The following is a 21,513-nucleotide window of genomic DNA, read 5'->3' on the forward strand; positions in this document are numbered from 1 at the left end:
TGTAGAGGAATGGTTGTTTACACTGTTGAGATTATAGCCACTGAACTCCACCAGAAAAGAGAAGGGTTAGGAAAGATTGAAAGATTACTTATCATGTATTATACTCAAAATCTTGTTTAATATTTTTGTCTATTCTGAGAGTGATAGTGGGTCTCATAACCATTAGAAACAGTGAGAATATAGCAAACTGTATACTAAGTCATCAATATGAAAGGAGGCAGCATGGCCAGTATTGCACTGACCACCTTTACTTTTCCAATTACACCACATATAAAAGATAACCCAGAAATAGTCTGACATTCATAGTTAACACTATGCAATCATCAATAGCTAAATAGCCAATCACCCATCTTAACAACACCGGCTACATGGGATTACCAGAAAAGTTTGGTTGTGGAAGGTCAAAATAGTGATTTATATATACTCACCATTTGTGAAGCTCTGGACTGATTTCCTGAATAGCTTTCAAAAGGCAACCCAAGTAGACCTCGATCTCCCTCCCACAAAGATTTCTGAGGAAAAATCACAAAATAACATTTTAAATTAAAAAAATAATAATAATCCTGCAAATCCATATTTGGCTATGCACAGACCTAAGTTTTTAAAGTATGTGTGCTGGAGACTGACATCAGTGGATGGGATTTATCTGAAAGGCTAATTAATCTCCCATTAAGCAGCAAGAGACCTAGAAAGAGTAATCAGAAGCCCAAGTGTTATCCCTCACACAGTAGAGGAATGAGACTGGGCAAGCCTGAGATCACAAAACCAACAACACATCCCTATTCTCTGGTTTGGCCTAACAGGGTTTCCTCGCTCATTTGCAGCCAGTTGCCCTTCACTAGATAGTTTAAGTATCTGAAGGCATGAAATGGAAGGAGATGAGTTTCAACTGTTAATACAACACTGCACCTCAACAGAAGGTTAGATTTATTTTAAAGTAATTTGTAGTAAGGGAAAAGAATAACTTTGTAGACTTCCCACCTCCACACACTCCATCAAAATTGTTTCTAGGCCAAAATGGCTCAGAAATGTATTGTGAGGGACAAGAATAAATAATAATTACAAAATAAACAAATAAAAACCTGTAGATGGTAAACAATCAATCTCATCTCAAACCATAGTACTATAGTAGGCACTAGTACTGAAGCCACTGGTCCAATGGCCTATCAGCGAAATATTTCCTTGTCTCTTGTGAACATCACTCACAAGTACCATATGCTGTAACTATATTCAGACACCCCATGTTTCCTGCCTCTAGAGAACCAAAGGGAAAAGGCAAATCCATTCCCTTACTGAGCTTAAATGGGACCAAGATAAGTCACCTGCTGCACACATTCACAAATAAGTCTGGTGGAATATTGTAACAAATACCTCCCAAGACTCTGCTATTTGCAAAAGATTCCTTAATATCAAAAGTCCAAAGAACTTTAATTAAGCATCAAAATTTTTTACGACTGTCTATAGTGTAAAGCAACCAATAACATGCCAAGGCTAAGCAGGTCTTGTCCACTTCACTTCATGAATACATTTTTTCATAGTTTAAGTCAATGCTACTAATGTGGTATTAAAACTCTCAAGATCACTTGAATTTTATTTAATGAGCCTGTCACTCGCTCTGTTTGGAGCCCGTAAAATGACCAGAAATCACGGAGAAGATATTTTCATCCAGAGTGATATTCGTGGCTAAGATATTTTCAAATATTTATTCAAATGATGCCTTTCTATGTAAAAAAAAAAGTTGGGAAATCACATGAAACCCTCAAAAAAAATTTTTATAATAAATAAAAACTATGTTGACAAGTATAAGTGACAAACGAGAGATAACTGTTGATTCCTCTTAATGCTGTACCCACATCACTGCATCAGTCAGTATAAAACACAAGTGGCAAGAAAGAGTAAATCATGAGGAAGAGGATGGTGTACTCAGAAAAAAGATAATGTGAAATGTAATGGAGTTCCAGAATAAAAAATAAAAATAAGTGGTGGTTAGGTACACAGTCGCCAAAATGTTTAGACATTTTTTTTCCTTGCTAGTTTTTTATATAAATCTTTCAAAAGTATTCTTTATGATAGATTATTACTGTACGCACACTGTTACTACCCACAGGAAACCTTTAGTTATGAGGTAGTGAAAATATAAGAGAGGGGAGAGAAGCAAGCTATCAGGGTGTTTACTCTGAGCTACCCTGGTATTTGCTGAATATGTAATTTTACAGATGGTGAGGGGCCATCCACGCATGGATACACTGAGAGTACCCGGTCAGACTACCTCTTACAGACATACTGTGAACAACTAAGAACCTCTGCTGGCATTAGACTCGTAACAAGTAAGTGTGATCGACATGATTAAATAATTTACATATATGAGAATTACTTATCTTATAATTACACATTCTCCAATATAATTCAACACAACATTATAGACACTAGAATTTGAGGAATAGATAGATGTGGTTCTGTTACTGTGTCCTGCTATGATTACTGTGTCTACAATAATTATGTTAAGATTTTATATCATGTGTTAAGGAATTGATTCACTGATATGTACTTTGTATTGACAGGTTATGACCGAATTATATTATTCGAGTCCATCGTAACAAGTCTAACTATCCTGCAAGCCTATACCGGTAGTCATCTTCATTGGCGATTACACATACTAAGGAAGAGAAATAGACCAGTTAGACTATTCTGACCAAAATTTAAATTTTGGCAATATTTCCACTTACAGTACTATTCAGACGAGGTGGGTCTTGACATATGCACAACAATAGTGATGCCATTACGAATACATATCAAATAAGCACAATACAGAAATGCCTCCGATAACGACGGTTCAACTAACAAAGATTCATATCTAACACCCTGGTTAATTTAGGACCCAATTCAATTTACACTATTATTTTCTTCGCATTCACAATTAAATTAAAAAATATATTAAGTTTTTGTATATATAATAACTAAATCCGGATATTAAAAAAAAAGACACGCTTTGCGCACGAGACTGCTGGGCTTGTTAGTGGTGACGCCAGCATCACTAATATAAACAATCACAGCTGGCGGGCCCTTTGTTTTCACGCATCTGAACAGGAAAAGCAGAAAAACTTTCTCAGGTTTCTTACAGCATTTTTGCATCCCTATTCAACATGAGCAAGAGAGCAAGTGATGGTAGTGCTGGTTCAAAAGCTAATAGAAAGTGTATAAGCTTAGCCGAGAAACAAGATGTGTTAAAACGATATGAAAAAGGTGAGAGGTCTGTGATATTATATGGAGTAAGCAATGAACATATTTTCTGAAGTGGCTCCATTAACAGAACAAAGCATTAAAATTTAAATAAACACAAATGACCTCTACATAAAGATGTATAATGAGAAAAGAAAGCAGCTGTGCAAGGTTCTTTTGACAGCTTTATTATTCGAAGGCCTAAACCATCAACTTCAGCTACATCATCAAATTCAGCATCATAAGCAGCTTCAATAACAACTTCAGGTTCAGTAACAGTTTCAGCAACAGCTTTATGGAAAGCTACAGCTTCAGCCAGAGTTGAACCTACAGCTTCAGCCAGAGTTGAACCCAATGACTTCAACATCTGAGTATAAACTCACACAACATCATTGACTGTCCTTATGTTTTAGACTTTACCACCATTGGCGAGTAGAATTTTTGTTTTACATTCGTAAATATTATTTAAAACATATATGAACAGTAAATAAGTGTTGTTTTCATATTCATATGTAGAGAAATGACGATATGTTTTCACATGTACGCACTTACTGTACACACGTTGGCGTTCCCAATCGTCTCTCTTTATTTCTTTACCATTAATGGTTAGCTACGTCTAGTGTTCTATTTATTAACATTAGATAACATTACTTAAAACATACATACAGGAATTCAATTTTTTTCATTAAGTTCACTACAGCTACAACCAGGGTCTTATTTTCTTGTTTCTTATGTAGAACAATCGTCACTCACGAAAACAATGCTATCTCGTCTCCTCTTGTGTGTTTTAATATTCTACATATTATTAATGAATTGTATTGAAACATTAATTCAATCAAATACATTTTCAGTAATAAGCAATAATGAATCTTTTGTACACATTCTTAATACAGGTAAGATAAATGACTATGTTACCTTGAGTGTGCACGTATACATTGGTGTTCCACTATCAGTCTCTCACTTTTATCTTTACCATCAGTGGTTACTTCTACTGTACATTAAATAACATCAATTAAAACATACATTTTATTTTACATTAACTTTACTACAACAACAACCAGGGTCTTATTTTCTTAAGTTTCAGGTGGATAACTGACATTATGGGTGTAAACACTGACAACAACACTGGCGTCCCATCTCCTCTTGTGTGACATTATTATTACTGTATTGATTTATATTGTATAAGGTGCATTCATAAACATTCTTTAAAGAATATAGTTTGCATATTTTATTAATTTTATTGTTTTGGGGGAAAAGAGGGTAAAAAGCCACACAAAAGATATGAAAAGGTCAGAACTTGGAATTCATCTCATTATTATTACTTTATTTTAATGGTAATTAATGATTCATGATATGATGATTCACCTTACACTGCAATATTGGAGGACACATTACCGTCATTAGTCAAGGCTCTTTTGTAATAATAACAATAATGTGGTTGTCACTGAAGGTGGACAAGTTTTAATAATAAAGTACAGTGGTTCCTCGATTAACGAACACAATTGGTTCCACAGAGTCGGTTGTTAACCGAAAATTTCGTTAACTGAATCTATTATTTCAATGGGATATTGGGTAATTGGTTCCAACTCACAGAAAAAGTATACAGTAAGATCTTGTATCTCGCGAGTAATATAGACTGGAAAAATTGGGCCAAATTCAAATTCATCAAATGAAAATACATAAACTTATGGAAAAATAACAGTATAAACTGGCCACTCTACATCAACCTCTGATTTTCCCATTTATAACCTCCAAATGATACAAATTCTGCCTTTATTGACCTGATTTTGCTTTCCAGAAACTAGTTTTTAGGACTTCCTCAAGTAACTTAATCACACACTGCTTATCCTGCATCAAGTACCTGGCAAACTTAACCCCCTAGTCCCGCTTCTCCTTTTCCTTCTTTGCCGCTTAGGTGGGTCTGTCCCACCAGCACCAGTAGGACCCCCAGTAGAGGTAGAGGCCATTATCTTGACTCGACAGGTGGTAGCACCACTCAAAAAAGCACACAATAACAGCCCAGGCAGTCGCTAGGATGGCGTGGGCTACAACGCGACAGTTGCGTTCTTGTAAGCCACTTTTACGTTTACCACCGGCAATTCGATCACCAGAACGCTTCTTTGAAGCATTCTTCTTTCCTTGTCTTTCCGTATTCATCGCTAACACAACAAAATCGGAGAAAATAGCAAAAATCAGAGTAATTGACAGAAACCGCACGATTCAACAGAGTACCTCTCAAAAAACACATCACAAACAAAAGACACGATTCAATTGAACATGTGATGTCGAACGTGAACTGTAAATATTGCATAATCCCGCGCCACGCTTAAGACGTTGAGGATGGAATCTCGCTATAGCCAACATTCGTATACAAAAGTTCGCGTTTTACAAACAGCGTTCCCCTATTCATCAATCGCGTTGCAACCAATTTGCGTTGACAACACATGTATGTAGCAGAAATGACTGTAACTGGTATGAGGGCTGTGACTTCATTCAAGAAGGTGGCCAGCATTCAGCTGGCTGGATCTCACGTTCAGCTGGCTGGATCTCACGTTCAGCTGGCTGGATCTCACGTTCAGCTGGCTGGATCTCACGTTCAGCTGGCTGGATCTCACGTTCAGCTGGCTGGATCTCACGTTCAGCTGGCTGGATCTAGTGAAATTCACGATATTTTACACCAAATATAAGACTTGGTTGCATTAGGTAGTGCTCGCGAAATTCAAAAACGCAAAATATGAGATCTTACTGTACATACAAAGTACTGTATACCGGTAATAGAATTAACAAAACATTAAATATAAACTAACTACAGTACTGGACTGTACAGTAAAATGTACAATAATAAATAAAAAACGTTAGAATACTGTATTTTAACTTACTTTGAGGTGTGTATGTCGTATTCCCAGCAGCTTTGTTTACATATCAAACAGCTGATTGTAGAGGCAGTCGATGATGACATGCCATATTCTTTACAGAGTGCATTGGTTCTAATGCCTTCTTCATGTTTCATAATAATTTCTGCACTGTATATTATCAATATGTTAACTAAATTTCAGAATGACCAATAATTATAATATAAAAAATGCACAAATATTCAAGAGCACAACTTTCTTGATATTTACTCCACTGGAAACTAATGTAAACATAGAACCAATTACTGTATTGGCGGACTAGCCGATCAGCTGATGCGCACAACAAAGCGTGTTTCTCGTAAGGCTGTCGTTAATTGAAGTTTTGTTCGTTACTGGAACTGAAAATCCTTATGGGAGCTAATTCGTTAACCGAAATTTCGTTAATTGAACCATTCATCAATCGAGGGACCACTGTACAGTACTTATAATATTTGCGGTCTCATACCCACAAAAGCATCAACTACCCCCACCTCCCCTGATAGCAATTTTGAGTAGGACCAACAAGTAAATATTTCCCTGAAGAAAACATCCTTATGAATGACCATTAATCAAAATTTTACAAATTACAGTAGAGTACGTAAATATTTTATACTTACTCCTTGAAGTCCTGATGCCCCAGGCAGAGCCTGTGCTACAAGGTCTTCCATGGTTTGTGGCTGATTAGTGTGCCTCATCCCTTGAGGATTAAACCCTGCACCTGCTGCCTCTCCTGACAAACTGCCAGGCTGGTCACCGGGTTGAAGAGAATAATTCAAACTTGGGTCGGAGTCTGCTGACTGAATGGATTCTTTGGTTTCTTCAGCTTCGGAATATGACTCCTGAGGTTCTTCTTTGACTAGGGGATCATCTATTATCAACTGGGAGTTGAGTATTTGTTAGTAATCCATTACTGTACAAAATTTTTAAATAATTAAATAACCAATTCTTAATTAGTCTAAAGGTTATTTTCTGTTTTTGAGACAAGTATTTCATGACTATTTCTTCTATTTCTATGGATGCAGAATTTATCTCTCACACAGCCACAGCTAACTATAAAGAATCAAATAAAACTTACTGTATTATCTGTGCCACCTAATTCGCTAGAATTAGTGGGCCCTTGGGTAGTACTGGTATCAGGTTGTGTAGTAAGTCCTGGCTCATGAGAGGCTGGATGTGGTAGTTCTGGAGAGGACACTGGAGCAGAGGGATTTGACAGGCGAGTCTCTGGACTTAGCGGTACAGGTACTGGACTAGGACTGGATGGGACTCTGACAGGCTCTCTTGCCCTTATGGGTGCTCTGAATGGTTCTCTGTAGCTAGCAGGTGGCCTCGCTGTAGACTCCCTCCCTCCCTTATCCCCTGAAGCATGACTAAGTCTCTGTGTGGCAGGAGAGATTTCTTCCGGTCTCCTTCGTTTGGCCTCTGGTCCATCCCCCGCCCATGGTACATTTCTTTTACCATCTTGTGTTGACTCTGATTCACTCGGTGCTTCATCTGGGACAGCCAACCCTTTTATTCTTAAGCACTCGGCAGCCTTTATTAGTCCCGATAAATCAGTTTGTAACACATTCACTTCACCTACATACATATAGTTTAAGAGGGCCTCTAAGTCCTCATGTCTAATATCTTTTAACACTATTATTGGATGTTTACAGTTTGTCCGTTCAAACATCTGTTCAAAGTAATCACTACATGTTGATAAAACCAGTTTGTGCACCGGGTAGAACTTTCCATCACAGGCAATAGTCACATCACAATACGAACCCTGTGAAAAGTAAAATAAGAAACAATTACCAGGTAATCAAATTTCTTACATGTAATAAAACCCACAGTAAAGAACTGAATTAGAGTACTGTATACTGTACTGTACTGTATTGTATTTAGCTAAAAAAAAATTCAATTCCCAAGATCAAAAACTCTACATCACAATATATATATATATATATATATATATATATATATATATATATATATATATATATATATATATATATATATATATATATATATATATATATATATATATATATATATATATATATATATATATATATATATATATATATATATATATATATATATATATATATATATATATATATATATATATATATATATATACAGTGGGGTATGCTATAACGAATCTAATTGGTTCTAGAACCTTGTTCACATAGCATTCGTTCGTTATAGGATTAATCTGTTCCAGGCCCCCAAATACAACCACTTAACACTGAAAAATATAATATAAAATTGTAAAAATTGTAAAAAAGTGCATAAATATGCATCTAAACCCCTGAAATAAAGAATATCATTAATACTTGTAATAAAAAAACAATAAATTAGTAAAAAAAAAAAAAAAAAATTTTCTAAATAATGTTCGTTGTAGGAGTTTCGTTCGTTATAGCAATCTCAATTTTATAGGTAAAACCGTTCGTTATAGGAATATTCGTAGTAGGATCCGTTCGTTATAGCATACCCCACTTCGCGCGCGGGTTCAAGAGATGATGCTTAGGCCAATTTCTGGAACTTCCGAGAAGATTATTACGTTACCCAGAAAGTTCCAGGAATGAGGGATTTTTTCCAGCTTTGAGAGAGTTGTCTCGTTACCCGGAAATCTCTCATTCCCAGAGTGCTCTGCACTAATTGTTCCAGCTAACGGAGATATCACTGTATATATAGTAGAGGTACATCCTTCTTTCCTCACACGGCCAAACAGTGGAATGCTCTGCCTTCTTCTGTGTTTCCACTCATACAATCTGTCTCAATTTAAAAAGCCAGTTTTCCTTTTCTATTTTTAATTTTTTTTATTCTCACCCCCCCCCCCAGGCCCCACTGTGGGTCGATGACCTGTGCCCGGGTGGGCTATTCCCCGTAAAAAAATAAATAAATATATATAAATATTTCCCTGATCCTCCTTAAAATAACTGGATGATATTTGTCATCAGCTCTCTTGGGGAAAACAAGACACCTTTAATGAATATGTCTTCCTCTTCAAACATTATTACTGTACTGTACTGTACACTGAAATGAAGGTGTCATGGGTTGCGTTAGGCTTACCCACGCAACCAACTCCAAAGTTTGTTTTACTAGAGATAAGACGCCCGGCGAGGCATAACTGGGACATGTATTTTCAATTAGGTATGTTAGCCAGCCTTTAGGGGGGGTGGGCAGTGAAACAGTGTTGTACTGTTCATCGCTTCACACCCAAAAACCTCATTTTAAGGAGTATCCCTGAGCCATGGCTTAGTTAAGAAGTCGTCTTGACTCTCTCCCTCCTGAAAGGGAGCGGGACACCACACCACACAGAGTCCTCCACCGCCACTCCGTCCTGTGAACCGTCGTCGACACGAGACTAAGTGTGTTAACCTAGGTTTGTTATCCCTGTGGAAATATCACGTGCGGAAGCCTGGTTGCGACAAAAGCAATCCAGGCTGGTCTATTGCACCTAAATGGTTAATTCAAGTCACGCTTACCAGTTCTCCTTGCCGCGACAACCGTCTACAGTGACTGTCAGTGACGCGAGACAATGTGTGGTAACCCAAGAGTATTTTTTGTTGTTATGGCCGTGGAAAGAAGTTCTTGTGATGAAGCCTGGTTGTAACAAAAGCAATCCAGGCTGGCAGTAAATGTATCACTTGAAGAATTAAGGCTCTGTTAAGTCATACCCACAGTAGAGTAATCACACGTGTTCCCAAGTTGAAAATTCCCTCTTTTAGAAGATTAATTTTATTACAGTGTGAACGTGAGTGAATCATATATCCATGCAAATTGTAAATCATTGTATGGAAGCTTGACAAATAAATGTAAGTGCAATTATCTGCCCGTATCTGTGATCCTATCTTATTATTACTAAAGGTAATGACTGATTGGTTATGACAAAGTATAACCAATAACTGAGATAGATGTTGGAAATTAATGGAATTCATTAAATTATCATTTATCAAGTATAAATCATGGAATGTCGAGCGGTGGAGTGAACTTCTACGTAGATACACCATAATCTCCTGTAAGTAACCAGTGTGAAGGTATCGAACTCTACGGTAAGAAATAAGAATACGACATATTATTATCTTTATATAATATTATCCACCCTACTCCCACCGATCCACCCAGAACCATGACAGGAGAGGTAATGAAAACAGACACAGCAGCCTATGTGATTCCTTAATATTCTATGAATATGTTTGGGGATATAATTACAGTATCTCCTCGACTTACGACAACCCGGACATACGACGGCCATGGTCGCATAAAATATTTTTCACAATACGTATCTTCGAGTCCCGAAATTAGTGATCGCGCTGTGTACTGACAAAATTTTTGTTTGTAATTCCCTTTAAAATGGCTAGCAAGAGTAAAAGTGAGAGTTCTCGTGGTGCTGAGAAGAATTTCTATGTATTATTTTTGCCTTTTCAACTTACGACCAATTCGCCTTACAACCTGGTCGTCGCGACGGAACCCCGTCGTTAAGTCGAGGAGAGACTGTATCTCGGAGATGTTACTGGATAAATGTCCAACAGTTGATTCAATATTAATACTGTACAACATCCTAACACCTCTCTAATTATGGCAGCACTCACAGAGGTAAATTCCAAGGTCTGTAATCCTTAACACTAATGTGTATCTAAGAGTACTGTATAATACTTACTCATAGATCATCATTATTACAAAAATTACACATTAGATCTACTTCTTTTTCTTTTTTTAACCCACCACAAGATCTTTGTCAAACCACCAGATTCAAATTTGTCTTGATAGTTTGACAGCCAAATTAAAAGCAGTTATGTGTGCTGGTTTGATCACTGCTTCTAGTGTCTGCAAGACATTTGTTTGAACTTTGCTGCCCTTCAGTTAGAAAAACTGAAACAGAGTTCCAAGTTCAATGTGAGATATTGTAGTGGTTAGGTCCACTTTAAAGCTCCCAGTGGACTGGGATTTCATCTCATACACTGTAACCTCCTGATCAACTCTATCAGTGTAGCTAGGATAAGATTTCATGTAGTAAAGGGGGACTCACAAGGTTTTAGGTCTCTGAGCCTCTGAAGTCCCCACAGTTCATGATGTCTATTCAAAGCCTTTATCGAAAATATCACCTCATCTGTTAAAAAACTTCTGAGGGCCATTTGGTGGCAAGAACTGTTTCAATATCAAGAACAAGTACTGTACAAATACCACTGGGTGAGGATACAGTACATGATAGGCTTTACTGGACCACAATCACCACCTCATACAAGACACAAATGAAACAAAGGACCTAGCCCTACAACAGGTTAATACTGGATGGGAATTCTTTTTATATACTGTACTGTATACAATAACAGACTATTAGCCAAAGCCATTCCTGAATAATTGGGAATTAACGCAAGTCTTTCAAAAATTTCACTATCACAACCTACATCTGTGCCAAATGATATATATATATATATATATATATATATATATATATATATATATATATATATATATATATATATATATATATATATATATATATATATATATATATATATATATATATATATATATATATATATATATATATATATATATATATATATATATATATATATATATATATATATATATATATATATATATATATATATATATATATATATATATATATATATATATATATATATATAATCTTTACCTTCCGCCTGACAGTGGAGAGGACATGAAGGAATGTGGAGCGGTGGTTGTTCCACTTAAGGGACAATAAACCGCCATCCATGGCCACTCTACTGGAACGGTACAGAAATCTTCTGGAATCAAGAAAATTAAGTGTCATATACTGTACATTATACATGAAGTAAGGTCACGCTTAAAGAGTATACGTATAGTATATTGGTAACCAATTAATGATAATTTAGTTGAATAAACTTAAATTTAGGGCTGAAAATTCATTTACTAAATGTGTTCAACTCAAGAGAGAAATTTTTTTAGCAAAACACTGTTCACATGGCTGTTTGGACCCTCAGTATAGCACATGCTAGCTTCCAGCTATACAGTAGTTTTCTTTTCATCTACAATTGGTATTTTCATCATTCACTTAAAACAATAAGCATAACTATAACTCATTTTAATTAAATTTCCTTTTCTTCCTAAGAGGAAAGCAGTTCCAAACTCCCATGTATGAGTAGGCAACACCTATCAGTCTCTTCTTTTTCCTAAGCTGTGTGCTCAGCCAATGGAAAGTGTGTGCAGATCATTACTTCACTCAGTGCCTCACTCTGCCAGCTGTGAATGCTCTCCTTGTGCTCATGTTTACAGCTCCTTTGAAACTATTTTATTTCTCCAAATTTGTGGATAATTTTATAAGCCGTATTGACCCATAATGTTTTCATCAAGAAGTGGTGAAGTTTCCAAGGAGGGTGAGCCACAGCCCGGCCCATCATCACAGCACCAGCTCCTCCCACTTCATTACCCACTTTTGTCTTACGCTGTTCCAACTGAATGCATCGGTAAGTACAGGTACCAGTACTGTACATTGGTTTGTAAAATTATTTATGCCAGAACTTTAATTAGATGCATTAAATATAAATCTAATGGGGGGAGTAAGGAAAAATGTATTACTGGATGACAATTGCACACCTTAACCAACAACTAAAGGTAATTTTTCTATTTATGATATTTGCTTTATTACTTCCTGATGAAGCCCCAAAAATAAGAGGGAATAAAGTTTTCATAACATTACTTTTACTATACTGTACATCTGTCCCAATCACTATCCTATGCCTAGACACTGTAAACATTGTCCACATCTGACTTATCATTTCAACCACAGGAATGCTTACAACAGGGATGTGATGAAGTCTTGAAAAATAAAAAATAAAATAAAAATTATTCTGAGCTGGGGGGTCTGGGAAGTTTCTACCATATTTAACTTAATTTCTCACATTCTGACTCATTTCGTGAGCTCTTAATAATTCAAATACACAGTAACCAAAATCAAACATGTATGTTTAATGTAACAATATTTTTCATGCATATAGTCTTAATAATTCCTTTACAAATTTTAGTTGTTACTAAACTTGAATTTGTTTAATATTTTTAATTGTGCACCGTTATTGAGCGAAGATAAACTAAATGGTAAGATTTTTTTGCACTGTATTGTGTAAGAATACAAAATTTATTACTGTACAGTACTGTACTTACCAAAGGGATTTATCTCTAATGCACCAGCAACTGGGGTTTCAATAGAATGTGTAGAACTAAAATAAGAAAAATAAGCTGTTCCATGAAACAGTATATACAAACAAAATATTTAGTTTTCTTTCCATGTAATATTCAATCAATATTCACTCATTTGGCTTTGTTTTATTCTTAGGTTTAATTGCATCAGCTAGATTTTCAGGGAAAGTAAACGTTTCTGTTTTTATTGCTGGAAGGCCTCTCTGTTCTGCCTTGATTTTTTAGCCATTTCCTCACACTGTTTTCTTTGATTATAACTGTTTCTTTAAAAAAATTTCCTCTTGTTTTCTTCCTGCTGCAGCCTCTTCTGTTTTAACATGCTTCTATACCCACTGCTGGAGAGCTTTATGTTCCTCCACATCATAGGGTCTTCCCCTCCTGAGGGACACACACACATACCCTACAGCCCTGACCTCCTGGGGGACACACACACACATCCCCTACAGCCCTGACCACCTGGGAACACACACATACCCTACAACCCTGACCCTTTGAGGGACACACACATACCCTACAGCCCTGACCCCCTGGGGGAGACACATACATGCCTTACAGCTACAACCCCCTGGGGTAGACATACACATGCCCTGCACTGACCCCTGAGACATACATGCCTGGCCTGTTGCTCCTGGTGGACACACACATGCCCCACCCCTGACCCCTGAGGAACATATACATGCCCGACAGCCCTGACCTCCTGGGGAACACACACACCTGCCTTACACCCCTGACCTCCTGGGGGGACACACACATGCTCTACAGCCCTGACCTTCTGGGGGACACACACACACATGCCCTACAGCCCTGAATTCCTGGGGGGCACACACACATGCCCTACAATCCTGACCACCTGCGAGACACACACACATGCCCTAAAACCCTGACCTCCTGGGGGGACACATACCCTACAGCCCTGACCTCCTAGGAGAGACACACATGCCCTACAGCCCTGACCTCCTGGGTGCCACACACATGCCCCTACAGCTCTCGACATCCTGGTGGCCACCTGCCCCTACAGCTCGACCCCCAGAGGACTGCCACATACAGCTCTGACCCCTGGTGGGCATGCACACATGCCCCTGGCCCTGACCTCCTGGTGGACACACACATGCCCTACAGCTCGACATCCTGGTGGACACACACGCCCCTGCAGCTACTGACCCCTGATGGACATACACATGCCCTTACAGCCCCTGACCTCCTGGTGGACACACACATGCCCTACAGCCCTGAGCCTCCTGGTGGACACACATGCCCTACAGCCTCGACATCCTGGTGGACACACACATGCCCTACCTTCCCAGCCCCTGATGGACACACATGCCCAGCCCTGACCTCCTGGGTGGACACACACATGCCCTACAGCCCTGACCTCCTGGTGGACACACACATGCCCTACAGCCCTGACCTCCTGGTGGACACACACATGCCCTACAGCCCTGACCTCCTGGTGGACACACACATGCCCTACAGCTCTGCAGGGTTGGAAAAAATCATAATTTTTAAAAAATAATAAAAAAAATCGATTTATTTGATTTAAATCGGATTTTTTTTATTTAAATCGATTTTTTTTCATTTTTTTACTAATTGCATTTAAATAGTATTTTTACACCATAAAAACAGTATTTTTCAACCAAAGCTTATTTGGGATAATAAACACAAAATTGGCATTAAGATATTTATGCAGTAGATGTACCAATGGAATTTAACACAATAATATTCCTTTTGTAAAATAAAAGAAAACTGGTAACATATCTTACATTTGAGTGCACAAATCCAAACGTAATAATGAAATTTAACATAAATGCTCTTATAGGATTACAGTGTTTCAAAAATTAATAACTTAACTTCTTCAAGTCAACAGAATGTAATATTCGCATTTTGTAAAAAAAAATAATACTGGTAACAAGTTTATTTTCTTACATTTGTAGGATTATAGTGTATTAAGAATTACCGGTAATAACTTCGTCAACACAATATTCTCATTCTGTAAACAAAAAACATAGTTCAAAACATTTAAATTAGCTTAGTTGAACATTGAAATGCTTATGTACTGTGACAAGCTTAGATGCCTTTTCCTGTCCTAGGCAATTTCTTACCTTTGAGTGTGCAAATCCATATGTGGAAAAAATTCTCTCAACCCCTGCTGATGATGCAACAGCTGTAAATAATTGCCTAGGAACATCCATTACATTTTCTGTCATATCATTGGCAAAATACTGCCACCAAGCAAGGGGTGAGAGAGATTTTACAACATCTTTACCAAAATAGACCTCTTTAAATGGTGCACTTCTTCCATGGAAGGACATTAATGTTGAATGGAAATGTGGAAGAGACTCGCACACATACTGTTCTGCAATGTCTCGCTGCTCAGGAGTCAGATGTCTGCCCTGATACCTTGGATCTATCACATTAGCTGGAAAATGGGCAGGTGTCAATGCTATTTTGATTCTTTTTTTCAAATTTATCCATATCCTTCTTATCTGTTAAATACTCCTTAATATCAGTTTTCAGTTTTACCCAGATTTCTACAGCATCACTTAATAGGGTATGTTCTCTCTGGACACAGTCCAATGCCACAGCAATAGGCTTAAGTCTCTCTAAATAGTCTTCTGCAGTTCTTTTTAATGCCTTATCATTAACTTTCCTTTCAATTTTCTTACCAATGTCTTCACTATTTTCTTTGCACACTTTGACAAGGGTCTCCCAGTTCTTTAAATAAGATTCAATGTCACTGTGTTCCATTGTGTATCTGATGGCATTACTAGCATTGTTCCTCCTGCTCTTCTATACAAAGATCCTGGGATGTGATTATTTCTGAAGTACTTAATGATTTCAGTAATGTGCTCCTTAATGTTCTTGATTTACAGGTCTTGTGAAAGCAAATTTAACAGGTGTGCAGAGCAACCATATGTTATAATGGATTTATCTTGTCCGAATTCACTTCTCATTTTTGCCATATTAGCAGCATTATCTGTTACACAGCTTCTTACTGTGCATCCAAATTTGTCTTCACACTTTTTTTGTAGCACATTCAGCTAATTTCAACAGATATTCAGCTGTGTGTCTTTATTCTGTGTCTATAGAGTCAACAAGATAAATACGGTTGTCCGCTGTTAAAGTTATACATACTATAGGCTCATTATGGACATTACTCCATCCATCCATGGCCATGCAGCAAACTGTTTTCCCACTAATTTCATCTGAATAATTCTTAATCACTGAATCGTAGGCTTGATCCAAAAGAGATCCTCCAATTTGATGTCTATTAGGTGGAACATATCCTGGTCTTAGCATTTTAATCATCTTGATGTTATTAACCTGCTGCATTGCATATACTTTTCAATCATGTAGAATAAAAAGAGAAAACAGTTATTAGTAAAAAAATCATTTTGATTTAAATCATGATTTTTTTACTCTGATTTAAATCATGTGATTTAAATCAAAGCAACCCTGCAGCTCTGACCCCCTGAGGGACATACACATGCCCTACACCCCTGACCCCCTGAGGGACATACACATGCCTTACACCCCTGACCCCCTGAGGGACATACACAAATTACACATGCCCTACAGCCCTGACATCCTGGTGGACACACACATGCCCTACAGCTCTGACCCCCTGAGGGACATACACATGCCCTACACCCCTGACCCCCTGAGGGACATACACATGCCCTACAGCCCTGACATCCTGGTACACATACATGCCCTACAGCTCTGACCCCTGAGGGACACACACACATGCCCTACAGCCCTGACACACACACATGCCCTACAGCCCTGACCTCCTGGTGGACACACACATACAGCCCTGACCTCCTGGGGGACACACACATGCCCTACAGCCCTGACCTCCTGACACTACAGCCCTGACCTCCTGACACACACATGCCCTACAGCCCTGACCTCCTGGTGGGGGTGCACAGACCCCTCACACATGCCCTGACACACACACATGCCCTACAGCACCTCCTGAGCACACACACACACATGCCCTACAGCCCTGATCTCCTGGGGGACACACATATGCCCTACAGCCCTGACCTCTTGGGGGGCACACACATGCCCTACAGCTCTGACCTCCTGGTGAACACACACACACATGCCCTACAGCTCTGACCTCCTGGGGGACACGCACATGCCTTACAGCCCTGACCTCCTGGGAGACACATACATGCCCTTCAGCCCTGACTTCATGGGGGATGCACACATGCCTCACAGCCCTGACCTCTTGGGGGACACATACATGCCCTACAGCCCTGACCTCCTGGGGGCCACACACACACATGCCCTACAGCCCCTGGGGACACACACATTCCTACAGCCATGACCTCCTGGGGACACATACATGCCCTACAGCCCTGACCTCCTGGGGGACACACACATGCCCTACAGCCCTGACCTCCTGGGGGACACACACATTCCCTACAGCCCTGACCTCCTGGGGGACACACACATGCCCTACAGCCCTGACCTCCTGGAGGACAAACACATGCCCTACAGCCCTGACCTCCTGGGGGACACACACACTGAGTTGCCTATACAACTATGAAATATGGTATGGGTGATAAATTGTGATCATAAGAAAGTGTAAAATTTTTAAAGAAACTTAATTATATTGAATAATGCTTAGCCCCTCCCCCGCCAAGGGTGGATCAAGTGGATAGGGTGGAGGGGCATATTATAATGCTTCTTATAGTGGCGTTGTGTAACGTCATTGATCTTTGGTCAATGAATACCGGAAAAAACGGAGGAAGCACATCCCTGTTACAAAGACCTATCAAATATTGTTACATTACTTCATGTATATGATTAATCGGTGACAAAATGAACCAACTTAACCAATGTACAGTTAGGTAAGTTAGGTTTATACATTTTATATCCGATAAATCATATACTGTAACAGTGGCCGGTAAATAGTTCATTAGTGTAAGCATTCATGTGGATGAAACTAAATCTCTCCCGGTGTTTGTGGAATATTAGCCATTGCAACAATCCCAATTACACTGCCAACGTTTTTCCTTGTTCTCTATGGACCAAATTTCTTTTGGGGCCAGGGGTCCAGGGGGTGGAGTCTCCCAGCAGGAAGTTAGGTAGGTTTCTTTGGTTAAGTTAGGTTCTATTTCTTAAGTTCTATGTAATGTTGTATCATTGTTATTAATATCATCGAAAGATCATGTGGAAAAATTGAATGTAATCAAACAACTTCTATGTTAACCATCTTCAGTAATTATTTATGACTTGACAGCCGCTGATTTTTCATCGAAAACGAATTTAAAAATGCTGCAATTTCACTGTGTTTTATAATGGACACACTCATAGTTATGGCAAATGTGATAAAAAGTGGTTACCTCTATATTAAACCTAACCTTAGTTGAAAAGAAAAACAAGTGGCTGAAGCATTGTTAGAAGACCTCACCACTGTAACCAAACAAACCTACCTACCCTTACCTAACTTCCTAGCCATGGGGCTCAACCCTTCTGTACACCCAGCATATTAAACAGAAAGAACTTACTAATATATGGTGTAATTTGACGATTTTTGTGGAAGTGAGAGCAGCGACCCAATCCATGTGGCTTATAAATATAAACTGGCGACTGGTGTCAATCGAAATGATTGGCTGTGTACCGCCACATCACGCAGACAAAGACAAAATAGTGCGTGCCTAGTCGCCTAATTATCTACCAAACAAAGCAATTTTTATAAAAATGATGGTTGGTATTTAGAAGTTGCCACTACCTAACTGAACAGTGAGTCATATATGAGGAGATAAAGAAAAAATAAAAATAATTTATTCTATAACGTTTATGTCAGAAATGTATAGTTTTGAGTTATTTTAACTTTTATTTTATAGTATTTGGCCCATCAACGCGAGTGTTGATGTGACGTAATACTCTTGCACTAATCAACATTTGCAGCCAGTTGGAAGATGGCGTCTGTGTGAGATAGATGTACAATGACTGGCTGCCATATTGTTCAGTTAATCTTGTACAAAGAAGCAGCAGCCGCTGTCACATTTTAGAGCTTACGGTGTTTTTGTTTCATGTAAAGTGTCCCAAGTTGTAATTCAGAGTGTCAGTACCGTTTAGATCACCATGCATGGTGCTGTGGTAAGAGATGGACACTGAAGAAGACACCACTTCCTCATTCAAGTCGCCTCACTCTATCCTCATGTATCTCTTACTTAAGGTAAGTTTCTTACACTAGGGGTTAGGTTAGGTAAGCTAAGGTAGGTTGGGTTAGGCTTTTTTTTATATTTTTTGAGGTTTCGGCATTGTTTGACCACCCACTTTTTCCAATATCTCAACAACAGCTCATTTCCAATGTCACTGAAGGTCATATTTGTATTTAACATGATGATTAACACAATAAAAACCCATTTTCAAGTCAATTAGGTGGTGGCACCTTCGAAATATTGACCAAAATGATTATTTGATCAGAACCCACTGATGAAAATATACAGAAAGTAAGAATGTGTTTTGGATATTTTGCCCTGACCGGCTAAGTTCCTAGTAATGATATTTTACCGTGAGTGTGCTCTGATTGGCTAAGTACTTTCTGTTTAATATGACGGGGGGTCTGCCCCTGGCTAGGAAGTTAGGTAGGTTTCTTTGGTTGGTTAGGTCAGGTTCTATAAGGTTCTAGTAAATGTCGCCTCATTTATAATGATAAGATTCCATCCACAACAGAAATATTGATAGGTATGTTTACAGCTACACAACGATCAACTCACGACAAAATAAATGACAAATGCTGCAAGAGTCATGGTCAAATATAGATCTTGCGCTGTTCGCAAAATATCCACTCGCAAGAATATAAACATCAAAACAAATGTGTCAGCAGTGTAGTCCTCCATATTAGCCCCATCTTCTCCACTATTACCATTTTTTAATGAAAATCCCGAAAATTACGAAATATTATTAGCAATGAATACCTAAACGACGCCTTCAACCCCTTCTCACTTTAATTTATTTTGGACACAGGCTACACCTACCTGGTTCTTAAGTCACTAATTAGCCTCTAGTCTGTATCCACTGCCTAGAATTTCACTCCTCTGTTCATTACACTGTCCGTAGGCTTACATAAGCAGTTTAAGTCACTAAGAAGAATCCTGAATACGGTACTCAAGCTATTCATATTTATCAACTTATTTCTTCACAATCAGCAAAGATAATTAGAAATTTCCTTGTTTATACACATTATGACGATGTAATACCAGAACTACAAAATGCATCATATCATAAATAAATTACACATATATTAAGAGAATTTCTAGATGTAGCCTGTGGTAGACCCGACCATCGCCAGATTCCTCCCACCACAATCTTCACCCCAGGTTTTTTCTCCTAGTTCTCTGCGTAATTTGCTAATGTCTACCTTATGTGATGACCTATACTTATTACTTCCCATTTGTGCTAATTTCTATACGTAACTCGAGCTCTTACCTACGATATGTCTTATTTTCTGACCGCCTCAAATGATTTTTCGTGACCTTTCCTTCATTTTGTTTATAACTAACTTAGATACACCTTGTATTGTGGATAAATTTTGAATATTATTTCTGCCTAATTGGCTTATTAAACCAATTTAATATCATAATAAAATATCTTAATAATATACTTTATATGTTTTAATTTTTTACATATTATTTTTATAAATGTGATTATTTGGCTGAAAATAAATCCAGTTTATAACCCATACTAAAATTTGTATGTGGTAAAGACGCCGCGTTTGAGTAAGACAATGAATGGCTATTACAATTATTTAAGAGTTCTTCATTAGCAAAGTCTTGTTGCTTCATTAACATTTACAGTTCGCCATACTTACGACTAAAACCTATAACACTAGGACTCATTAGAAAAGCTCCTTATATAATTATTGGGGACCTAAATATCAAATTATTGTACTTATACCTAATTCTGAATAACTCCCTGTATTCAAATTTTCTGAATACAGTATCCAATAAGTAATGCACTCACTGATATAATATCCGTCTATACACTTTTAATTGATTTGTTTCGTTGTAGCTGCTCGTCACGTCAGAGGTAAACAACGGTAAATCTGGCCTTCTTCCTCATATTCATACTGCTTTTTATCAATAGTGGAATTCAAAACCCATATAGTTCCAATTTATTAAATTGCACAGCTTCAAAATACAGATTTATACGTTTTTATTTAGCACACGTCATTTCGTGTTGTTATATT

At 38.0% G+C, this 21,513-nt stretch overlaps 1 protein-coding gene across 4 annotated transcripts; it reads right to left on the reverse strand.

Annotated features, from left to right (window-relative positions):
- Nucleotides 1–269: 269 nt before the first annotated feature.
- LOC121869950 (longitudinals lacking protein, isoforms H/M/V-like) lies at nucleotides 270–20,817 on the reverse strand. Of its 4 annotated transcripts, none has more exons than XM_042371548.1 (5): nucleotides 20,754–20,810; nucleotides 11,764–11,872; nucleotides 7,186–7,875; nucleotides 6,728–6,988; nucleotides 271–512 (listed from the first exon to the last, which is right to left on the reverse strand). In XM_042371548.1, exons 2-5 carry the CDS (start codon nucleotides 11,842–11,844, stop codon nucleotides 402–404), a joined length of 1,143 nt encoding a protein of 380 aa, XP_042227482.1. In that variant the 5' UTR covers nucleotides 11,845–11,872; nucleotides 20,754–20,810; the 3' UTR covers nucleotides 271–401. The 4 variants fall into 4 exon arrangements, with proteins under 4 accessions (XP_042227483.1, XP_042227482.1, XP_042227481.1 ...); XM_042371547.1 differs by having other exon boundaries at nucleotides 11,764–11,875; nucleotides 20,758–20,807; XM_042371546.1 differs by having other exon boundaries at nucleotides 272–512; nucleotides 11,764–11,875; nucleotides 20,754–20,811.
- Between the last annotated feature and the right edge of the window lie 696 nt (nucleotides 20,818–21,513).

The sequence above is a fragment of the Homarus americanus genome, unplaced genomic scaffold (genome assembly GCF_018991925.1).
Source record: "Homarus americanus isolate GMGI-L3 unplaced genomic scaffold, GMGI_Hamer_2.0 scaffold14467, whole genome shotgun sequence".
Lineage (NCBI taxonomy): Eukaryota > Metazoa > Arthropoda > Malacostraca > Decapoda > Nephropidae > Homarus > Homarus americanus.

Bases quoted from the DNA above. Each gene is read 5' to 3' on its own strand.
- LOC121869950 (XM_042371548.1), bottom strand. From the start codon at position 11,844: ATGGATGGCGGTTTATTGTCCCTTAAGTGGAACAACCACCGCTCCACA. The intron at 6,989-7,185 runs GTAAGTTTTATT...CTCAACTCCCAG, and splicing joins TAGGTGGCACAGATAATACA to TTGATAATAGATGATCCCCT. The intron at 513-6,727 runs GTAAGTATAAAA...ATTTTTCCTCAG, and splicing joins GGGCATCAGGACTTCAAGGA to AAATCTTTGTGGGAGGGAGA.